The 21,775-nt window shown below is 40.2% G+C and overlaps 1 protein-coding gene across 2 annotated transcripts in view; it reads left to right on the top strand.

Moving 5' to 3' along the window:
• LRP5 (LDL receptor related protein 5) overlaps positions 1 to 21,775 on the top strand; it is a 177,508-nt gene that overhangs the window by 52,734 nt on the left and 102,999 nt on the right. For both annotated transcript variants that reach the window (XM_044425654.1, XM_044425653.1), the window contains exons 2-3: positions 3,479 to 3,875; positions 19,752 to 19,949. In XM_044425654.1, the coding sequence (XP_044281589.1) occupies positions 3,544 to 3,875; positions 19,752 to 19,949 (530 nt within the window). In that variant the 5' untranslated portion in view covers positions 3,479 to 3,543. The remainder of the gene's footprint in view (positions 1 to 3,478; positions 3,876 to 19,751; positions 19,950 to 21,775) is intronic.

The following is a 21,775-nucleotide window of genomic DNA, read 5'->3' as shown; positions in this document are numbered from 1 at the left end:
TGCTAATATTGCCATTCAGCCATAGCTCTCATATTTGGCATGCAAGGTAGAAAATGACAAAAATTCTTCAGCAGCTTCCACCAGTTGATTCTAAATAAAAGTTGCCTTATCTGTCCATGCCTGTTGCAAAAATTTCTTAGACTTTTCTCATATTAAATTGACTTCATAGGGCAATCCAGAAACAAAATAAGCATGTGCCCCTCATTTTATATCAAATAAAGTTGGCACATGTTATTAAAATGTAATTTCTAAATTGATAAATTGGAACTTACAGGACTATCAGGCATGCTTTGCCAATGGTATAATATATGTAATAGCTAATGTGACATCAGTGGAAGATTGAGCCCATAGCAAGTGGTAGACTGCAAGCTTTGATATTCAATCCCTGCTATTTCCAGGGATGACTGCGGAAGATTTTGATCTGAAATCCTAGAGAGTTGTTGCCAGTCAACATAGACCAGTCCTGAGCTACATAGACCAGTTATCCTACTCAACATAGGAAAGCTCCCTAGGCAGACCACCTAGACATTTACAGTCAGGGCTGGTGCAAGGTAATATATCACCTCAGCCCTCCTCCTCCTCTTCCTTTCCACTTTGCCTTCCCCTTGACCTTTAAAATTGTTTTTACTGTCGTATTACTGGCAGCTGTATGAGAGATCCTAGGTTTTCATTTTTGCTGTGGCAAACAGGGCTGTGGAGTCAGAGTCAGAAGCAATTCTTGGGTTACTGGAGTCAGAGTTGGTAAAAATGTACTGACTCCGACTCCTAATAAATTTGCATGGTAATGTTGAAGGTACCATAAATTGAAGAGTTGCAAGTCGAAGGTTTTATGTTCCAGTTCCGCAGGCCTAGTGACAAATATATCACGCTGTCTCCAGCATTTTCTGCCATTGTGGTGTAGGTGCTCCCTGGGGTCACTCCATTAGCCTTTGCTCTGAAAAGGGCCTCTTCCTCATAGTGAGACTTGAGTGCTTCAGGGGTCTTGACAGAAGTGTCACTGTTTTTCTGCTTGGTAGATGCTGTTTAAGATTACCAAGCTTTTACTATGGTAGTAAAAAAAAAATGGCGGCAGCTGGAGTGTGTAGATGTAGCAGCAGTGCTAAGTAGCTCTATGGATGGCAGTTGAGGGCTGCTTCCTTTCTTGATCTACCATAGGAGCCACTCATCTCATTATGATTTATGGTAGGGCTGGCCCTGTCTGCATTGGTGTCAGGGAAAAAGTTACCTTAGAAATAAGCATTTTCCTACTCGTACTTGGAAGTAGTGACTGCTTTGTGTGACACGAATGCTGGAAAGATGAAGTTACTAAATTTTGTGGACTTGCTTGTGTAGTAAGGGAATGTGCAGTGTTTTCAGGAGGCTTACAGAATTGGGCTCAAGGAGCTCTTTAAGGAGGCAATTCTCTATCATCAGGGACACAATAGAAAAGACCAATTGGCTACATAGAACTTGTAACTCGTGTGTGTGTGTGTGTGTGTGTGTGCGCGCGCGCGCGCGCGCGCGCATGTGTGTGGGGGGGATGGGGGTTATATGGGGAAATAAACCTTTACAAAGCTGAGAATGACTTGCATGTTTTTTTCTTGGAACACTTTCGAACAAGCACCTATTCAGAGTGTTTCCTGAGCATGAATGAAATAATTTCCTCAATTCCTCTGAATTGGGACTAATGAAAAAGAGCTGTTGGGGCACCCAAACTACTGAAAGCAGTTGATGTTTGGAGACTATATTCTTTCACTAAAGGATTACAAAGCCATAACTATTAGGGGACTTACATTATTTTTCTTTTAACATCTTTACAGTGACAAATACCAGATTCCCAGCTTTATAGTGCTTAGAATCCCCACTGGACTTAGAAGATTGAACAGTTGTCACCCAGCTGGAAATATTCCGATTTTGGATAAAATGCTTGAGAGGGGAAGAAGGTTCAACTGTCAAGTGCTTTGGATGGAATGGTGTTTTTTTTACTCATTTCATCTCAGCTTAAGTTAGGGCTTGGGACAGAGGCTGCCTTGGTTGCCCTGATGGATACGGTCCTGTTGAATCTTGTCATCTTCCATTACCTCTTTAAATCATTGAATATAGTAACTTGTTAGATTGACTCACTGGGTTGGGGGATACTCATACTTGTAAGAGTGTTTTAGACAGTAGCAGGAGAGAATAGTTGTTTGACTCTGTAGCATTTGTATTGTGGAGTCTTGCAGGCGTACATCTTATCCCCTATGTTAGTATCTGTATTGTATATTTGTACAGTTATTAAATAGCAATAGACCTGACACCCGGCTGTATTACCCTTTACTGTTAGATCCAGGTGTGGAGGTGCTGAACTGTTGTCTAGACTCAATGATGGCCTGGAAGAGAGCCAGTAAATTGAAGTAGAGGCACCATGGGGTTGATGGTTTCCAGGTCTGTGAAGTTGATGTACAAACCAGTTTAGTATGGGGCTGCATTTCTGATGAATAAGTAAATGTGCAGCTTGGCAGTGCTTTTGAATCCAGCATGGTCTCTTGAGGCTCAAGTGGTCCCAGTGGCTTGGAGCACCTTTTTGCAGCTTTATCCAATTTGCTTGCTGTAGCCTTTCTTGGATAGGAATAATTCTGCTGCAGTACTTGTAATATCCCAGCAGGATTGCTGCAACGTGTTTTAAATGGGGCTGTCCTTGAAAATGGCTTGGAAGTTTCACCTAATATAGAATTTGGCTGTTAGAATTCTGGCTGATTCCCTAGACAGAGCCATATTATATATATTTCAAAGGAGTGGAGCCATATTATATCTATTTCAAAGGATACATTACCTGCCTATTTACTACCAAGCTCAAATGCTGCTAACCTTTAAATTGCTAAGCAGCTGGAAATCCAAATACTGTACGTGAAGGAGCACTTTTTCCCATATCAATCTGTCTGTGCTTTAAAATAGTCTTTATGCCTTCTACAAGATACATGCTGTTATCATGTTCAAAAGAATAGGTTCTCTTTGCAGTGGCTGTCCAACTTTGGCATGCCCAGTCATGGGAGATAAACCTTGTGTCAGTGCTGCAACTAGGCACCAGGTTAAAACCCTTTTATCTGCACAAAAAACTGTAAGAAAGAAGAGGAAGACCAGCTAGGAGATGGTTTGACTCCATAAAGGAAGCAATAGACATGAATTTCCAAGAGCTGAGCAGGACTGTGAAGGACAGGTCAGTTTGGAGCATGTTCATTCATAGGGTCACCATAATCCAGAGACAATTTGATGGCACATTTGATTTTTTTTTTAAAATATATTCTTTAAATACGAGTTGAAATATTTTAATGCCACTTGATTCTAATGGTTTGTGTTTAGATTGTGTTAAATCTATCTGTGCAGATATATTCTTTGAGATGAAGGTGTGGTATATAAAACTTCAGAACAATAGATTTAGGCATTACTACTCTGCTTTATTAAGAAAACATGAAAAAATGAAGATTTTCTAACATTTTCTTTTTTTCCCTTCCTTTCATAGCTTCTCCCCTCCTGCTTTTTGCTAACCGACGAGATGTCAGACTGGTAGATGCTGGAGGAGTGAAGATGGAGTCAACAATTGTTGTCAGTGGTTTAGAGGATGCGGCTGCCGTTGACTTCCTGTATTCACAAGGTGTTATTTACTGGACAGATGTGAGCGAAGAAACGATCAAACAGACATATTTTAACCAAACTGGGAATCTGGTGCAAAATGTCATAGTTTCAGGTCTGGTTTCTCCAGATGGCCTAGCATGTGACTGGATTGGGAAAAAACTGTACTGGACGGACTCTGAAACTAATAGGATAGAAGTTGCTAATCTCAATGGAACATCTAGGAAAGTTCTTTTTTGGCAAGACCTTGACCAGCCAAGAGCAATAGCACTTGATCCAGCTCATGGGTAAACATCCTTTCTTTAAACTTTTTGCATTGGTTTTCAGGATCGTGGTTATTTAGTTAAGATTTTTCTGCTTCTCTACACAAAATATAATCTCTTGTTTCAAATTCTGTTTTCGCAAAGTATTTTTTCTCTGAACATATGTTTAAATTGAGACAAAACATGGGAAGAAATGGCAGGCCATATGCAAGTGCATTAACTTAAATGCCAAAGAAAACGTTAAATCAGTCTAATTTTTCCAACTTGGGCTTCTCTAAAAACTAACTGCACGAATTTTTAATCTGCGAATAACATGACCAGTTAAAGCTGATGTGGGAAGTTTTGTGTTTAAATGTATGATGGGTTTATTTATATACATCTTTGGTCTTAATAATTCTTTCAGCTTTGTTTGGAGTAAAGAAAGATAGTTTGGAAATATAGAGAGTTTTTTTAAGTGCTGGAAGTTAAAAGAAGTTGCTCAGACACTCTGCAGTACAGAGAGAAACAGACAGGCACCTGCCAACTCATAATTTGCTTAAAGAAAGAAGCCTTGGCTGACCTGGCACAGGTTTTGCAGTTTTATAACAAATATGTACTTAGGATAAAGTCTTACCTGTTACAGATCATTGCATTAGCACCTTGCTAATATGTAAACAGTGTTGTCTCAGGTGCAATGCTGCTTGTAAAAAAGGTAATCTTTGCTTTGACACATTCTAAATAAATAGAATGCTGGAAGGGACATAAGCAGGGAGTTGAACTATTAAAAATTTTAATTTATTCCAAATTCATCAGTTCTTTCTAACTTTATGGGTCAGAATCTAATTTTAAAAATGGTTCAGTAAGTAGTTCAAATACATTTCATGCAGATTACTATAAATGGCTTGTGTACACAATTCTATGTGTATTTACTGAGATGTAAGTCCCACTGTGCTCCATGGGGTTTATTCCCAGAAAAGTGAGTAGGATTACAGCCTTAGTCTTGTAATGCCATTCCTATGAAATTTATACAATAATAAGTGATTAACTTGAGGAATTATTTCTGAAATGGTTAGAACTTGGGGAACTTTTCTTTGTGTTCTGTTTTTCTCCTCCCTCATCCCTGTGCATCCAAAAAACAGTCACACTGCAGTAGACTTTGCTGAGAAGTATTTGATGAAGTATGGGTTCCAACAGTTTGAAATAGAGGACAGTTTAAAAGAGAGGTTATAGAAACCTTCCTGTGCCCAGTTAATTGCACTAGGGAAGGTCGGAGGGCTGTGTGAACCTGCTTCTGTTCTTTAACCGTAATTAAGATGATTGCTATTACATTTGCACCAGGCCCTTTTTTGTGCTGGCAAAATATGGGACCTTTATCATTTTGAATTATGTTACATGTATTGTTCAGCTTGAAATTCTTCCAAAGTCAGTTATGACCTTGTTGCAACCAAAATCATGTTGCAGTTCACTTCTGGTGTAGCCACTTAGAAATCATGCTACCAGTTATTAGAATTACATCCAAGTATTCTGGATGACCACACTAAATAAATGCGGTTGTACTGCCATCTAGGAGTAGCTATTTCCCAGACACAGGTTCTCCCCTTAGGCTGGCTTTTCAAAGGCAAGTGATGCTCATGGTATGGAGAAAGTGGATAGGAAGACATTCCCCCCCCCCCCAATAATATTAAAACCCAGTGGGGTTGTTCTATGAAGCTGAGGGCATTCAGGACAAATGAAAAGGGAGGACTTCTTCACTTAGTGCATGTGAGTGAATGATGCAATTCACTTCCACAAAAGGAAGTGATGCCCATCATTTTGGATGACTTTATAAGGGGATTGGAAAATGCCTGGAGGAGAAAAGTGTTAATGCCTTCTGGTCCTGATGGGCCATATTGCCTTCTAGGATCAGAGGCAATATGCCTATATACAGCAGTTGCTGTGGAACATGGGTGGAAGGGTATTGTTGCAGTTACGTCTTGCCTGTGGGATCCCATGAGCTCCTGGTAAATCACTGAGTGGACAGAATGCTGGACTAGATGGATCCTTGGTCCAGTAGCACTTTTCATATGTTCATTCCCCACTCTCAATAGTACAGTGGTTCCAAACCAACTTTGAAGGGAATGGTAACACAATTATCCCCTTATTTGAGCTGGTTCATCTGACTAACTTAAAGAATGTTTTGTCCTCTGCATTAGCTGTGCCAAGCCCTTAACTGTGGTGCATCCACGGTTGTTTCAGCCCATCTCAAAGGCATCAGATTTTCTTATGGAAAGGAAAGGAACTAACTTGTTTTCCATGCAGTTACTGTCTTGTCCTGAACCTACTATGCAATGTAGGTTTCAGGCTCATGGATATGGGCATGATAGTAGGAATCAAGAAATATATTGACCAGAGATTCTTAAAGTTCTGTGACACATTTTTTTAACTTTTGCATTGCATTTTAGCTGGAAAGCTTCCATTGCAATGGGAATAGCTTGGATTAGTATATCAAGCTGTTCTTCCACACAGGGTGTTCTGCGGATCTGTACTCCAGCTTGGAAGTATAAGAGCCTGTTGACAGCTAGGTGGTAGAGCCAGTAGCTTTCCTAGCTCACAGCACAAAGATTTTGATCTTTTAGCTTCAAGGACTTGCACAGTTCTATTTCCAGATAAGGCTCTTGAAGAATGACACATTTGGTTTGGTTTGACTTAAAACATTTATATCCTGCCCTTCCATTGTAAAAACAATGCTCAGGGCACCTTACATCATATTAAAACAATTAACAAAACATATAATGTAACCCAGCAACAAAACCAGAGACAGGCCACAGCAGGTAAAACAATCTTAAAGACAGGGGAATCTGCACCATAAAATAATTTTGCCCAGCAGACTAGAAGCCGGCCCAATCAAAAATGCCTTGATCAAGCAGTAGAAGGTCTGGTCACAGTAAATGGGGCCAGGTAAACCTTCCTAGTTGGGAAGTACCGCAGCATGTTCTACCCTTCTTCTGTTATTTTGCTGAAACAAGCAGGGCAACCTGTGGTGGGAAGACTTTTGTCTGGTTACAAGTTCAGTGTAGGCAAATATGATTGTGTCACTGGGGTATTAATGGAGAAAGTTTAGCTTCCAGTTAAATGTTTATCTGCTTACATCTAACTGAGTGAATAATTAGATGTAAGTGGGAGTACCTAATTCACATCTCATATTAATTGTGCAAGTCTTAGGGGACACAGGTAGTGCAGCGGGTTGAACTGCTGAGCTGCTGGGCTGTTGATTGGAAGGTTGGCAGTTCGAATCCACCCAACGGGGTGGATGCCTTCCACTTTGTCCCAGCTCTTGCCTACCTAGCAATTAAAAAGCATGCAAATTTGAGTAGATAAATAGGTGCTACTTTGATGGGAAAGGTAACAGCATTCCGTGCACCTTGGCATTTAGTCATGTCAACCACTTGACCACAGAAGCATCTTCGGACAATGCTTGCTCTTCATCTTACAAATGGTGATGAGCACCAGCCCCAGAGTCGGACAGGACTAGCATATATATGCGGGGGAACCTTTACCTTTTTATGCAAGTCTAGGAGAATTTTTGCCCAGTACCTGTTTGATAAGTGCCATTCTAGACATTTCCTGAATATAGTAGAGCAGGAATGCTAATCTTAACACAAAAGCAATTTCTTATATCTGTGATCTAGAACACATTGATTGAAATGGGAGGGACCTGTGTCTGTTAGCACTCTTGGTATTTGTTTGTTTATTGCAGGTGAGTAATGGAGGTTATGCAAGTTATCTGTCCTGAGCATCTCCCATTAGTAAAGTGTTTTTTGGAGTTGTCTTTGGCTTTTAAAGTATGGCCTATTCCAGAAATCTGGACTGACTTTCCCAGTGTTTGTTGCTCCACCTGATTATGGGGGCACCTGATTGTATACGGTGTGACACTGCTTAATGTCTTCTGGACTTCTGCACAGCTCTTCTCTTTTTCAAGCATACCTCTTTGTATGGCATGGCTACTGTAAAGGGTAGAAATATGGAAAGTGGAGGGATGGCACATGAATTCTTCTGCTGATCAAAAAATGTTTACACTTGCTCCCTCTTCCCAGTAGCTTCTATTGTTATTTGTTTATCAGGGCATTCAGGCCATTGGGTGCACATATAGTTCCTAAGCTGACTGTTTCATGCTTAGTGATTCCACATGGATACCACATAATCTGACAACCATTAGGGATTGGGTCTGAAGATATAGATGTGTGTGGTGTAGTGGTTAAGAGCACAGGTCTGGAGCTTAGGTGATCTGGATTCTAGTCCTCACTCAGTCACGGGGCCAACTGAGTGACTTTGGACCAGTCAAGGAATCTCAGGCCAACTTTCCTCACAGGGTTGTTGTTGTGGGAATAAGATTGAGAGCTTCAGGAGGAGAATAATGTAAGTCACTTTGAGTTCTTTAAAAAAGAAAAAGAAAAAAGTAGAATATAAATCTAATAAATATAGATGCTTTAAAAATAGATTGAGCAAAGCATTTAAAAGAATCAACAAAGTTGGTTCCATATTTCCTTTTTGTAGAAATGTTAAGTCTTTATGTCAGGGTGCAGAAACCCACTTGGAAGCTTTTTCTTTAGGGTTTGTTCTAAATCATGGGTCCTCAAACTACAGCCCGCAGGCTGAATCCTGTGCAGCAGTTTGCTCGCAAGGAGATAGTTTTCTACGAGCGAGTCCAAAACAATCTTTTTGCAAGCAAGCCAGTGCCTCACCGCATGGGTGTGCACACCTGTGCCTCCCACCCGCACCACCTTGGCGGCCTGTGCCAATCACCAGCACCTTTCAACTGGCTCCCTGTTCAAAAAGTTTGAGGACCCCTGTTCTAAACCTTAATACTGGTTACTCTCTTTAAAAATCATCAGAAGATTTTTGGGGAATATATTGCAAAAATAGAAATTGCACATAGAAATTCTAGATCAGAACCACCCACCGACGAACTGATTCTAAAAAAGATCTTGGACGGCGCAGAAACGGATAGATTGGCTTTGTCATTGGAAGAGAAAGAAGATACTGATTTCTATCAAACTTGGGACTCTTTTTATTATTGGCTAGAGAAATGGGACTACATATAGATTTAAATCTGTTTTTAAGTTATCATAAATGGAAAAAAATGTGCAGGTCCGATGTTTCTGATGATTTATATTGCTTTTAGTTTTTCTTTGTTTTAGGGTTAAATTTTGAATAAAACTTATGTTGGATAACTTTATATATATCCTATATATAAAAATTATAAATATATAAATATTTATAAATATATTTATATATTTATAAATTATAAATATATAAATTTCTATATATATAGAAATTCTAAATCAATGTTGGATAACTTTCCATCTTGAACATCATTTATTTCAAGCAAGTATTCCATCCTGCATCTTTTTGTTTGCTTGCTTGTTTGTTTTGACTGAGTCATTCAGTGTTCTGGTGTTCACAGTAGATTCTACATCCTAGAAGCATACTCTTAAAAATGATTCGCTGTCAGGATTACTACCCTGTATACTTTCTGCAAAAGTGAGAGAGTGCAGTCCAGTAAACTTAGAACTAGCCAGAGATTTATTTGTTGAAATGTGTTCCTTGTGATTTTTCAAATTGCATTTACCTTCGTATGTACAAAATGGCAATACCTAATTCGTAGAGTGATTTAAAAATACCCGCAGTGCACCTTTTAAAACAGATATGTTATCCAGTTAGAAATCATGCCTTTTATAATTCCATGGAAAATATTTATTCCAAGTGCCTGAAGTACTAGCTTTACTGTAAGTACAATTACGATCCTTTAAAAAGAACATTTATGGCAGCTGGAATACAACATGAAGTTTAAAGTTCATTTTGAGGGATTGTATTGTGTGTACCATATAATACAGTGCTGGGTTTTGAAATGCTGTTATTTAGTGGAGAAGAAAGCTTCTTAGTGTAAACAAAACTTTGTAAACCAATTTGGAGGAGGGGAATGGCATTCTGTAAATGCATAACTTGCTGAATTTTTCAAAGCAATTTTATTGGCAGAGCTTTACTTGCATTTCATAGTTGGATCAGCACTGTGCAGCATTCACCCACCCATGTATAAAAGTAGTCCCCTTACCTTATGCTTTCAATATCTGCAGTACCATCTATTTCAGACTTCTGGTTTTAATTTAATTTTGGCCTGACATCCTGGACAATGAATGTAAGATTTGTTCTGCCAGTTCATAGTTCTGTTGCTGAGCCAGCTCCAGGGCAGAGGGTCTTTTCCCTTGAATCTTGGCAATTAACCTTCAAATTCCCCATTTTACCTCTTTGTGGAGAAGAATGATGTTTGTAGAGCTTACATTCCCATTGCTGGGTTAATGGCAAACTCTAACCTTTTGGAATTGTTTATTCACATACCTTTGGTCACTGCTGTGAGCCATCTGTCTCCTCAAACCCGAAATCATTGCCATTGCTTAAAGAGTATAGAAACAGCCCCTAACATAACCTGTGGCTTTAAAGATGTTCACATCTCAGATTGCCAAGGGGGTTGGGGTTAAGCTTGAACTTAAATTGCAAGCCCTTGTTGACCCCTGGTAAACTGCCTTTGAAACTGACTGGCTTCTTAACAGCCATGTTTGATACTGTTTAGGAAAGATCTATTATTGAAGGAAACAAGGAAGACATCGTGCTTGTTACGCTTAAAGTAGCTGTTTGGATCTCATATTCTTTCCGCTTTGCCCCCTGCCCAATTGTGAAAATGAGAATGTAACTGAGATTAAGAGTTAATTAACATAGCTACTAACATTTTACATAGTTTTGGAAATGCGAAGAGCAGCCAATCCTAACTGGTATGTGTTTAATTTCCTGTAGCAATCGACCTTCATTCTATTGTGTGATGACTACTGTAATGTTTTATTCATCAGTCTTCCTGTCTCTCATTTTAAACATATTAGCTCTCCTTCTGAAGTGTTTGGTTCATTTAATTTTTGCTTCTTTGTGTTTCAGTTATTTCATACGTTTATTTGTTTCCCTTCACTTGCTTCCTCTTTTCATAAAATTTAAATCCATATCTTCATGGTTTTCTCTCTGTTCTCTTGGTCTTGAAGTTCACCACACACTAATTGTGTTATTAAACCTCCACCCCATGTTATTTCTTGTCTCTGTGTTTTTTCTCTTGTGGTCTCATGTGTGGAACTAATTTCCTTTGGATAGTCAGTTAGCCTCAGTCACACTTTAAGAAATTATTAAAACTCATCTCTTCTCTGTGTTTTCCTCTTGAATTACTACCTGATTTATTTATTTATTCATATTTCAATGTAATTTTTAAGCTCTTTCCTCTTTTACTCTGCCTTCTGCAAAATGTATCCTTTCCCACCAACTCCTCTCCTTTTGTTTCATAGTTGCTGTGTTTTGTTTTTGTTTATGAACTATAAATGGTTAAGTCTGCAGAAAGAGGCTTAGCAGTTAAAAAAATGTCTTCCTAGTGCATATGAGGTGCCTTTCAAATAATAATGATAGCTAATTTTTGTGTTGTCTTTCAAATGCTTGTCCTTTCTGGGATTCTCAATTTAAATGCTAATAAGCTTTGTATTATTACTACCCTGCATTTCTATCCCACCTTTTTTCCACCATGTGAGGGCTCACATAGCTCCATCTTATCCTCATGATAGCAACCATGTACGGTAGAAGACCAAGGTCAGGTAGTGAGTTTCATGGCTAAGTGGGGACTAGAACCCAGATCTTCCAGGACCCCAGTCCTCTAAGCATTATACCTCACTGGCTTTGTATTTGACAGAGGGTGTCATTACTGAGGTTTGATGAATTAAGGCATTCATGATTTGGGCAGTTCTTATTGGCCAGAGGATCTGGAACTTTAGACATTCAATCATGTTACCCCTATGCAATATCTTGTACACCTAAAACTCTCTCTTTGCACTGGATTCTACTTGAAGGTTAAAAGGAGGCAAATGGGATGATACTGAATGGTAAGTCATTGTCCTCTTGTATGCTTTGAAATGACCTGAACACAAAAGAATTGTAATAAAGATGTCTTTGAACCTTGCTGTTGAGTTTCAAGGTTGGAACTTGTACAAAAAAGAAGAGCCCTTAGCCTTAGGCTTAAAATGGTAAAGCCATGTTTTTCTGCCTATATTGTTTCGTTATGTGATTTCCTTAAAACTCCTTCAGCCCAGATCAGCAAGAACAATCTGGATCACTGAATGAGAGAGGATGGTACCAGGACTTAAAACAGTTTTTGCTGATGGCTTATGCATGTCAATTGCATTCAAATAGTTCCAACAATATTGTGATTATTAGAGAGAAATAGACCAGCAAAGCAAGACATTGCATATAGCATCCTTAACCAACTTGTTGCCCACTAAATGGTTTGGACTGCAACTCTTAGCATTCCTAATCATTGACCATGCTGACTGGGCTGCTGAAAGTTGCAATTCAAAATATTTGGAGGACACCAGGTTGGGGAAGGCCGGCATAAGTTTCCATTGCTCAGTGTTCTTGTTTGAATTTGTTCAAGTTTCATTGTTTGTGGTGTACTTAAGAATGACTAAATCTAAATCCACACTTCTGTGTGGTATTGCACCAATTGCATTAAAGATAGTTTTAAAATGATGGTAAATCATTGTAGACATTCTTAATTATGTACAACAAAGCAAATTTGCTTAACTCAAACAATGGGTGTGTTCACATATAACACTAAGCCATGCTGTGCAGTGACCGTTCGACCGCTTGTGTTTCAGGTTCAGAGAGGGGCTTGGTTGCTATGCATGCATGGTTTTCATACTTCTCCATCTCCTCCAAATGGTGACTGGTATCCCACCAGCCCCAGTGGCTCAGAATCAAATGCACTGTGCACTGTTTCTGCCTGCCTCTCCCTCTTTAGCCCACAAGCTCCCCTGGATCAGTCAGCTGCCCCCCCCCCCCCACACCACTGCTCTGTGCAGCTGCTGCCTACTCACTAAAGTCGCTCTGTTGCTCTAGAGTAGCACTACAGGAACACTTCCATGGCAAACTGCAAGCATACATCCCCCCTCTCTGTGCATGAGTCCACGTTCCCCCGTATGTAGGATTTGCACATGGTGCCATGAGGCTTCCTGCCTCCTACAAACAGCTGCACAGAAAGTTTCAGCATGGGAATGCATGCCAGGGAGGGAAGCAGCACATCTTGATGGGCGGACTTTCCCAAGGTTGCCCATTTGCACATCTGCCTGGGAAACCTTTCTGGGTTTGTCCTGAAGCTGGGGGAGGGGGGCAGGTAAGGGATTGCTGAGAGTCCCCAGGACTGCTGGGGACAAGATGAGAGCAGAGGAGAGAGTGGGAGGCACAGCAGGAGACATGGGCATCTTAGGGCAATCATCCAGGCACAGCCCACATGCTCCTCATGTGTAAATTGGCTTTCCCATGTGGCCATTGCTGGAGTTGCTCCAGTAAAGTGCAAGTCCAGACCAGAGCGTCAGGCATGGCTCCTGGTTGCTGCTCCTGGAGACACCATCATGCCGTGATGCCCTGCTGTCAATGAGATTCCAAATTTGTGGTTGGGCTTCAGGAAGGCAGTGCATAGATATAAGAAAAAAAAATCAGTGGGAGGTAGGTAGCCAGAGCACAGCAGGTCCTGATACAGCACTTGCTAGGCAGAACAGGCTGGTGGAAAATGCAGACTGGAGCAGCAATGGCTGCTCTTACTGACAAATTCTGAGGCAGAAACATAAACATCACATGGAAACATTCTGAGTGGGTTCAGACTGCAAAACAAGCCATGGTGGAGTGCACAAACCTTACAGCAAGCTCTTGCTTCTCTTTATGGTTTCATGGAAACCAAACATACCTCCTTTCACCATGGATGCTGGGTTCAGGCATATCTTCAAGCCATGCCTGTGTGGTTTCCACCATGGCTTGTCATTACATGTGAATGCACCCAGCGATTTGAGTTAACCATATTTGAGTTAAAAAGTGTGTAGTCCTATCCTAAATACCTTATGCAGATTATATGTATCTTGGATAAAACTAAATGCTTTGGTTTTAGCAGAGAAGTAAATGTTTGTTTGTTTGTTTGTTTGTATATTATTTAATTCTATTTCTATGCTACCCCATAACCTGAAGGTTCTCTGGGTGGCTTACAAAACTAGAACAGGAAAACACACATAAATTACAAGAAAATTAATGTTAATCAGGTGAAAAATGAAACAATGAAATAATAGAACACCTCAAATAAAATATGCTCACATACACCAGCAGCACAACCAACAAATTAACCAAAATTAAATTAAGATTTAAAAATCCATAACAAAATATAGATGCATTAAATAAATTTAAATTATATCAACCAAAAATGGCTTAAATAAAAAAAGTTTTCACCTGGCACCTAAAAGAAAGGAGACACCAGGTAGGGAGTGAATTCCATGGTCTAGGTGCTATTGCTGAGAATGCCCTTCTCCTAGCCATTTCCCCTTTGATCTCACTAGGGGAGTGCACACGGAAGAGGATTTGAGGAACTATATAAGACTTGGGCAAGAGTGATAGTGATTTTGATTTTACTTTTTTCAATGTAGAAAGACTGTATTTGTTGTTGTTAGTCGCGAAGTCGTGTCCGACCCATCACAACCCCATGGACAACATTCCTCCAGGCCTTCCTGTCCTCCACCTTCCCCCGGAGTCCACTTAAGCTCACGCCAACTGCTTCAGTGACTCCATCTAGCCACCTCATCCTCTGCCGTTCCCTTCCTCTCTTGCCATCCATTGTTCCCAGCATTAGGCTCTTCTCCAGGGAGACCTTTCTTCTCATTAGGTGGCCAAAGTATTTGAGTTTCATCTTGAGTATCTGGCCTTCTAAAGAGCAGTCAGGGTTGATCTCCCCTAGTACTGATCGGTTTGATCGCCTTGCGGTCCAAGGAACTCACAGGAGTCTCCTCCTTTATAAGGAAGTCTAATATATGTGGTGCTAGATGACATATGATGAGAATTAGGGTACAATCCTATGCATGCGTGAACAGAAAAAAACTCATTCTACTCACAATATGACCCAACCAGCCATGGTGACTGAGGAATATTGGGAGTTCTAGAACTTCTTCCACCTAGGGATGCATAGGATCGCACCTTAACCTATCATATCATACTAAGGTTTTCTCTAACTAGAACAATTTGGAGCCATTGCATTCTAACTGCAATATTTAATAGTTATCAGAACATTAAATCTAGCCTGGTAGTTCTAATAACAAAGGCAGATGAAATGCCTGACAGATGAAATGTTACTGAAATGCATGCTTTTTGTGTGCTTGCTTAGCCATGTTAAACCCTACATTTTGGGAACTCGTTTATAATGAAACTTACAGATGTCAAGTTTCTTGAATGGAGCAAATGTCTTTATATATTCCTGAGTAATCATTAAGCATTAATAGATTCAGCCAGAATTAATCTGTTAATTTCAAGGCTTTATTAATTCTGAACATTCTAATACTAACCTGGTGCTCCATACCAATAAGTGTGACCTAGTGTATCTAATGTGCATCTTTGCAACAGATCTTTTTTGAATGCTACATTTATCTTGAAACTTCATGACAGGAATTCTTACAAGAAACAGACATTTTTTATTTTTATTAATTTTCATTTGTGTGTGTTTAAAAAACATATAGGAATAATGGAATATGAAAACTTGGGGGTACTGTAAAATATAATATGAAAAATAGTGTATTGGTCATAGGGTCAGCTATGGTTTTGTCAAACACAATTTGCCGTAGGTCTTTAGAAAAATGAAGTTCTGCTGGTAGAGAGGTAGTCCAGGAGAGCCTGCTATATCCTATGCAGGTTTCAAGTTTTTCCTAGGACTACTGAGATGAAGAGTCATGCAGTGAGTGGTTGATCCCCTAGATCAGTCTCCATATCATCACTATGAGCTGCATGTATTAAACAAACTTAAATTGTCAAAAAATCTTATTTCAGTATATTTTTTTCTTTTTATGCCGTTCACTTTCTAACATTTATGCATTTGGTACACTGAAGGGGGTTTTTCAGGAATGGGCAATGGTATTTTTGGGCCTTCCTTAATCTGCTAGGTGAATTAGAAATCTAACTTCATTGACTTTTCCCTCCTGCTCAGGAACCCCGTGCTCTGCAGCTTTCGCTTTCCCATCATGACTCTTGCTGAAACAGATTCCTGCAGACTTCTCCAAAAGCATTCAGAAAAACAAACACAATCGATTGCATGATACAGTTGCTCAGTAGGTCCTATCCAAATGTGTCAAAGGAGTTCACCATTTTCCTGACATAGCCTCAACTGCTGGGACCTACTGAGCAGTAAAACTGTTCTCTGCACCAGCTAGAATGATTTTGTTGTGCTGCCTTTATCTAGCTTCCATTATGTAGCTAGAATGCCTTGGCTGAGAACAACAGCCCTTTGCCAATACTTTGCATAGTACAGCACATACCTAGTAAGCTTTTGGCTGTATCATTCCCTTTGTAGGGATGAGTTCTGAGTCATAAATATATTAAAAGTACACATCATGATTTCAGGTACACTGCAGATCACTTCATGATTGCGGGTATGATCGCAAAGTTTCAGGTACATTTTAGATACATTGCCTCATGATTTCTTGTAAGCATGAAATTTGGGATGTGGAGAGAAAGCCAGTTCTGAAACAATTCTATTATTTTGGTCTACAACATAAAAACGGCTTTGTTCAAATGATCATCATGGCGTTGTGACCCTGCTTCCACGTGTGTTTCCTAAGATAAAGTCATACATAAATTAGTGCAATTTGTCTCAAAATGACATTTGTGTGACTGGAGTTTTGGTGAGGTGCAGTGTGGTACAACCAAAGCTGTTGGGAGCCAGTGTGGTGTAGTGGTTAATAGCAGGACTGGGACTGAGGAGATCTGGGTTCTAGTCTCAGCTCAGCCATGGAGCTAAATGGGTGACTTTGGGCCAGTCACAGATTCTCAGCCCAACCTACCTCACAGGGTTGCTGTTATAAGGATGAGATTGAGAAGAGCAGAAGAATTATGCAAACCTCCTTGAATTCCTTGAAAGGAAGAAAGGTGAGATATAAATATCATAAATACATACATGCATGCATATATAAATATAGGGCTGCCAATATCCAGTGTAAGGCTGCCTGCTTCTTCTGGAGCAAAGCAAGAAAATGCCCATCCTTGAGAAAGCAATGGCATGGTTCCTTACACAACTGCTTTTCCTGTGGTGATAAGAAATTCGCTTGATTTCTGAGCCACACTTCTTGAACTACCATGAAGTAAAAATGTTACCTGTACTTTACTTTTCCCAGTGCCATAGATGAGTTCCTAGGTGCCAGGTTGCTTCATGAAGATAGATTAATTAGATGTGTAATATTTTGTAAACTCCTCTTATTATGTAAACTCCTCTTATTTTTTAAAAGTCCGCTTATAATTATAGTTGATTTGACCGTCAGTTACTTATTGCTCCTTGCGGAACTTGCTTGTTTTTTGTTTTTGTGGATGTGGGGTAAGGAGGTGGAAGGTTGCACTGAGCAGGCCTCGTGAATTGCAGGCATCTGGATAAATTGTGTGCTCCTTGCTCATCTTCCCATTCTACCGCCACTCCCCCTGTGCTCGGCACAATTCATTAGTGAAATACAGCATTGCTTGTAAAAGACCTTCTCAGCTGGTGCTTCTACCACAGTGCTTAACTAAATTTGTGAGCATGTCAGTCATGGAGAATACCGTGGCTTTTCTGAGACTGTTCACAGGGTTGTTCTGAACTATTTTAATCTGCAGTCTCCTCTTGTAAGTTTTTGTGGTGGTGGTGGTGGTGGTGGTGGTTGCTCCTGCCATGAAATTTGCTAGCATTCTGCTTGGTGCATTTATTATGTCAGTGTTTCCATAATAAACCACCATGCTTCCCCCCCGCCCCCCCCGTCTTTCAGCTTCGCTGGAAATATTTTAGACTACAATGACCGCATGAATTGTGTAGGGATTTTGTATATTGTTTGGATTTTCTTGTTCAATCAGGGAATGTTTGATCTAACTTAGGAACACTTTGACCTGTTTTGCATGATCAGAATTTGCTATTGTAGCTTGTTTAATTGGTGGTGTATGTCAGACACCATAAACCTAATTATTTACCTGGACATACCTTGTCATGTCATCCTGAACCTGGGTGGTGTGGCTTTTTTTAAAGGGGGGAATCAACCTTTGAAAGTGTCCTTTTTTCTTCTGAACTATAAGCTGTGCTGTTTGGGTTTGGACAGCATAACAAGCTCCCCCGAGCTAATGACACCCAGCATGTTCAACTGATTAGAGTGGCTTGTTTAAGCCATGGGGACTTATAATAATGTGAAACCTTTAGGTTTATCATCCATCTTATTCCATGACTTCCTTTTTTCCATAACTTCCAGATAGCTTCTTCGGCTGATTTGGTCACAACTACAGTGGATCAACAAGTAGCTGTAGAATTTAGGAATGCAGGAGCGTGTGCATTCATTAGTTTTATTAGAAGCACATTTATCCCCACTGACTGCTGTAGTGAGGTGCTTGTAGGGGATGGGATATAAAAGCTTTTAATAATTAAAATAAATAAATAGTGTCCAGTTTAGCTAAGCTGATTCTCTGATTACTGGCCAGAGATTAATGGTTGATATGATCATATTCTGGCACTGCTTTGTTGTTAGTACTGGCTGCCCGTCCTTTCTGGCCCATTCAAAGTGCTGGTTTACTCTCGAAAGCATGGGTCCTCAAACTAAGGCCCGCGGATCCGGCCTGTCATGCCCTTTTAACCGGCACTCCCCACAGGTTTTGCACTCACTGGGCACGCATGCGGCTTGCTCACAAGGAGGTCGTTTTGGAAACGCTTGGAGAAACCAATCTCCTCATGAGCAAGTCGGCGTCTCACCCAGCGGCGACTTGCTCACGGGGAAATGGTTTTCGACTGGATCGGAGAAATTGATCTCGCGAGCAAGCCGCCACCTTGCCCCGCGCCGCCCCCTCCGTCTTGCCTCGAGTGCGCGTGCATGCGCACACCAGCCTGTGCCTCCCCACCGGCACTGCCTTGGCGGCCCAGGGCCACCTCTAGCACCTGTCAGCTGGCCCCGTTTAAAAAGTTTGAGGACCCCTGCTCTAAAGCCTTCCAACAGGTAGGAGTCGGGTTACATGAAAGAGTATCCCCTTCCGTATCTTCTGCCCTGGACCCTGAAGTGGTATCTGATTTTATTCTTTGCATTCCCCCACTTGGGTGAGGCAGAGGGCTACAAGAGAGAGGGCTTTGGCAGTCGTGGAACACTGCTTGTAGAATGCTCTCTCCAGAGAGCTTTGCCTAGTGCTTCTCTGTGCTCCCTGGCATTTTAGGAACTCTTCTTAATGTTTTCAGTCTTAGCATGGTTTTCTGTGTTCCTGAATTCACTTTGATTTTGATTTTTTAAGTTTTTACACCTTACTGCTGGTTCTATTTTAGTCTCACAATGTGCTACTTTGTGATTTAGTGTTTTCGACTTTATATTTTAATTTACCTGTACAGATTTTCTGGTTATTTGTTGGTTTAAAGGTATAATAAATAAGTTGTTCCACTTTGCTATAGTTAGATGAAATTATAATTTTTTCTTGTGCCAAAGGGCTTATCCCAGCTGGAAATAAGATTATAGGTTAAAGAATTGAATAGTGCAATACTGCATATAACCATTTGTACCTCATGAAATATTTGCTAACATAATATAATAGTACCTAGAAGCTCTAATAGTACCAGTCTAAACAAAGAGACCCATTATGCAAGTATACAATGCTAAAAATTGGGGATTGTTTTCAACTCTAGTGCATGGGAGGCAATAGAGTTTTTGTTCTAAAGACAGGAAATTAAGGAGTAGAACTTGAAAATGCTGGTGCTTGTGCTTGATATTCCATCTTTTTTTAAAGTTTCAAAGTAATTTTGATTTAACTTCAGGAATGTTGTTTTTTTGTCACCATAATAATTGTAACTTTAATTTCTAGATACATGTATTGGACAGACTGGGGGGAGACACCTAGAATAGAGCGTGCTGGAATGGACAGCAGTGTTCGGAAAATAATTGTGGATTCTGACATTTATTGGCCTAATGGACTCACCATAGATCTTGAAGAACAAAAACTTTATTGGGCTGATGCAAAGCTGAGTTTCATTCACAGAGCAAATCTGGATGGCTCTTTCAGGTATGTGTGTGTGTTTACTGCCCCATAAATTTTACATTGCTCAAATACCACCGCTTGTTAAATTTAACGTCTTCACTGCCAAGTCACTCTGATAGCCATGTCAGAACAATCTTACTGTTCTTCCTTAACCTGCGTTATGTAACTAAATTGCAGTAGCATATTTTGATGTCTGAGATGGAATATTTAAAATAGTACCTGTCTTATCTGGCCCTGTTGACTCTGTGGCATGTCTTGACATCTTCCTTTTTCATTGATTTCTGTGCTCTGAGAATAGTTTCTGCTCTCTTCTCACACCTTTACCTTGCTGCTTGTAGCCATCCCCTGATTCCTCCTTGAAAGATCTTGTAGAAATCAGGTGTGTAAGTCAGCTGTGCCAAGGCTCATGATGTCAGCATAAGTCTTCAATGCATTTCTTCTCAACTCTCCTTCTCTGAGCAGTTCCCTGTTATGTCCAGACTTGAAACTATGGTTTGTTCTTACCAAAGTTAGTTACCAGTCCAGAATATGAAATGACGGCTTGATTCTGGTTTGTTTAAAATTACTTAGAATATACAACAATGCCCTGAGTTATATATAACATGGACTTGTGGTTTTGACCTATTTTCTTCTAGTCTATGATAGAAGGAGGGACCTGCAAGCCTTAAGTTTTCTGTGATTTTTTTCTCTGTTTCATGAACCATAGTTTTTGCAATAGTGTGAACAGGTCTCTAAAAATCAGAGGCAGAGAACACACCAAACATGGTACATATCTCCCCCCACCCCCAGTGTGGCCCTTAGAGCCTCCAGCACTGCACTTTCAAAATCCAACATGGCAGCAAAAAACTGCTGATTCCACTTATTTGGTGGCAAATTGGGACATTGTAGCATACTGTCACAGTTTGCTGCAAATTGTTGATTTCTTTTTCTTTTTTAATAACACCCTACAAAATTCTGTGGGGTGACAATGGTGGCAACAGTGCAGTAAAAGCTGGGAAATGTCTCCAGACTTTTCAGAGTTGTTTATCCCATACCTAATAAACAGAAATTGGTCTAATAAAAGAAGAGTAGCTATCTGCCTATACCAAACTGACTATAATATTACAAAAGGATCTGCACAATATTATAGAACTTCCAGGTTTCTTAAGATGTTTAAAGCTCTATTTTGTTGTTTTATTGTGCATGCTTTCCTTGGATTGCTTGAATGGAGAAATGATATCCCAAAGAAAATAACTAAGTTATTGGACTGGATGCAATTCCAGCACTAAGAACAGGCTTCTCTAACTGTTCATAGCAACAGTTTTTTTAAAATTCAGGTTTGCTTTAATTTATTATAGAAAAACACTTAAATCTTTGGTGCATTTACAACTATTTTAATCTGTTTCATCTGCATCCCGTGTATGAGAAGGAAGTATGCAAAGAGCCCCTGGAAGTTGTGTGGCTTCAGAGAATTCCCAGAACCCAAGCTGAAGGAAAGTTTTGAATTTCTGGGTGTAAGAGAGCTTTAAGTTCCTTGAGTTTGTTTGACCAAGCTGAAGGAAACTACTCAAGCACAACTAAACTAAATTTGGACAGGGTTCCATCTTATTTGGAAGCACTTGTATGGCACCCACAGACACCCACTGGGAGGAGCTGGATCACCTCCTAGGTTCTCCACACATTGCAAATGGGAATGGAGGCACTGGAAACATCCCATTCCTTCCTGGGATGGGGAGAAACTTCTTATGCTGCCAAGTGGGGCACCAGCAGTTGATACTATCTTAACAATCTCCATTGCCTCTGGGCTGATTTCTTCTGATTTAGCACAAAGTAGTCCAGTCCTATTCATGTTTATTTGAAAGTTTGGCTTA

The sequence above is a fragment of the Varanus komodoensis genome, unplaced genomic scaffold (assembly GCF_004798865.1).
Source record: "Varanus komodoensis strain SLA01 unplaced genomic scaffold, ASM479886v1 scaffold16, whole genome shotgun sequence".
Lineage (NCBI taxonomy): Eukaryota > Metazoa > Chordata > Lepidosauria > Squamata > Varanidae > Varanus > Varanus komodoensis.
The sequence above is the reverse complement of the archived record's forward strand: the minus strand, read 5'-3'. Positions and strand labels throughout refer to the sequence as shown.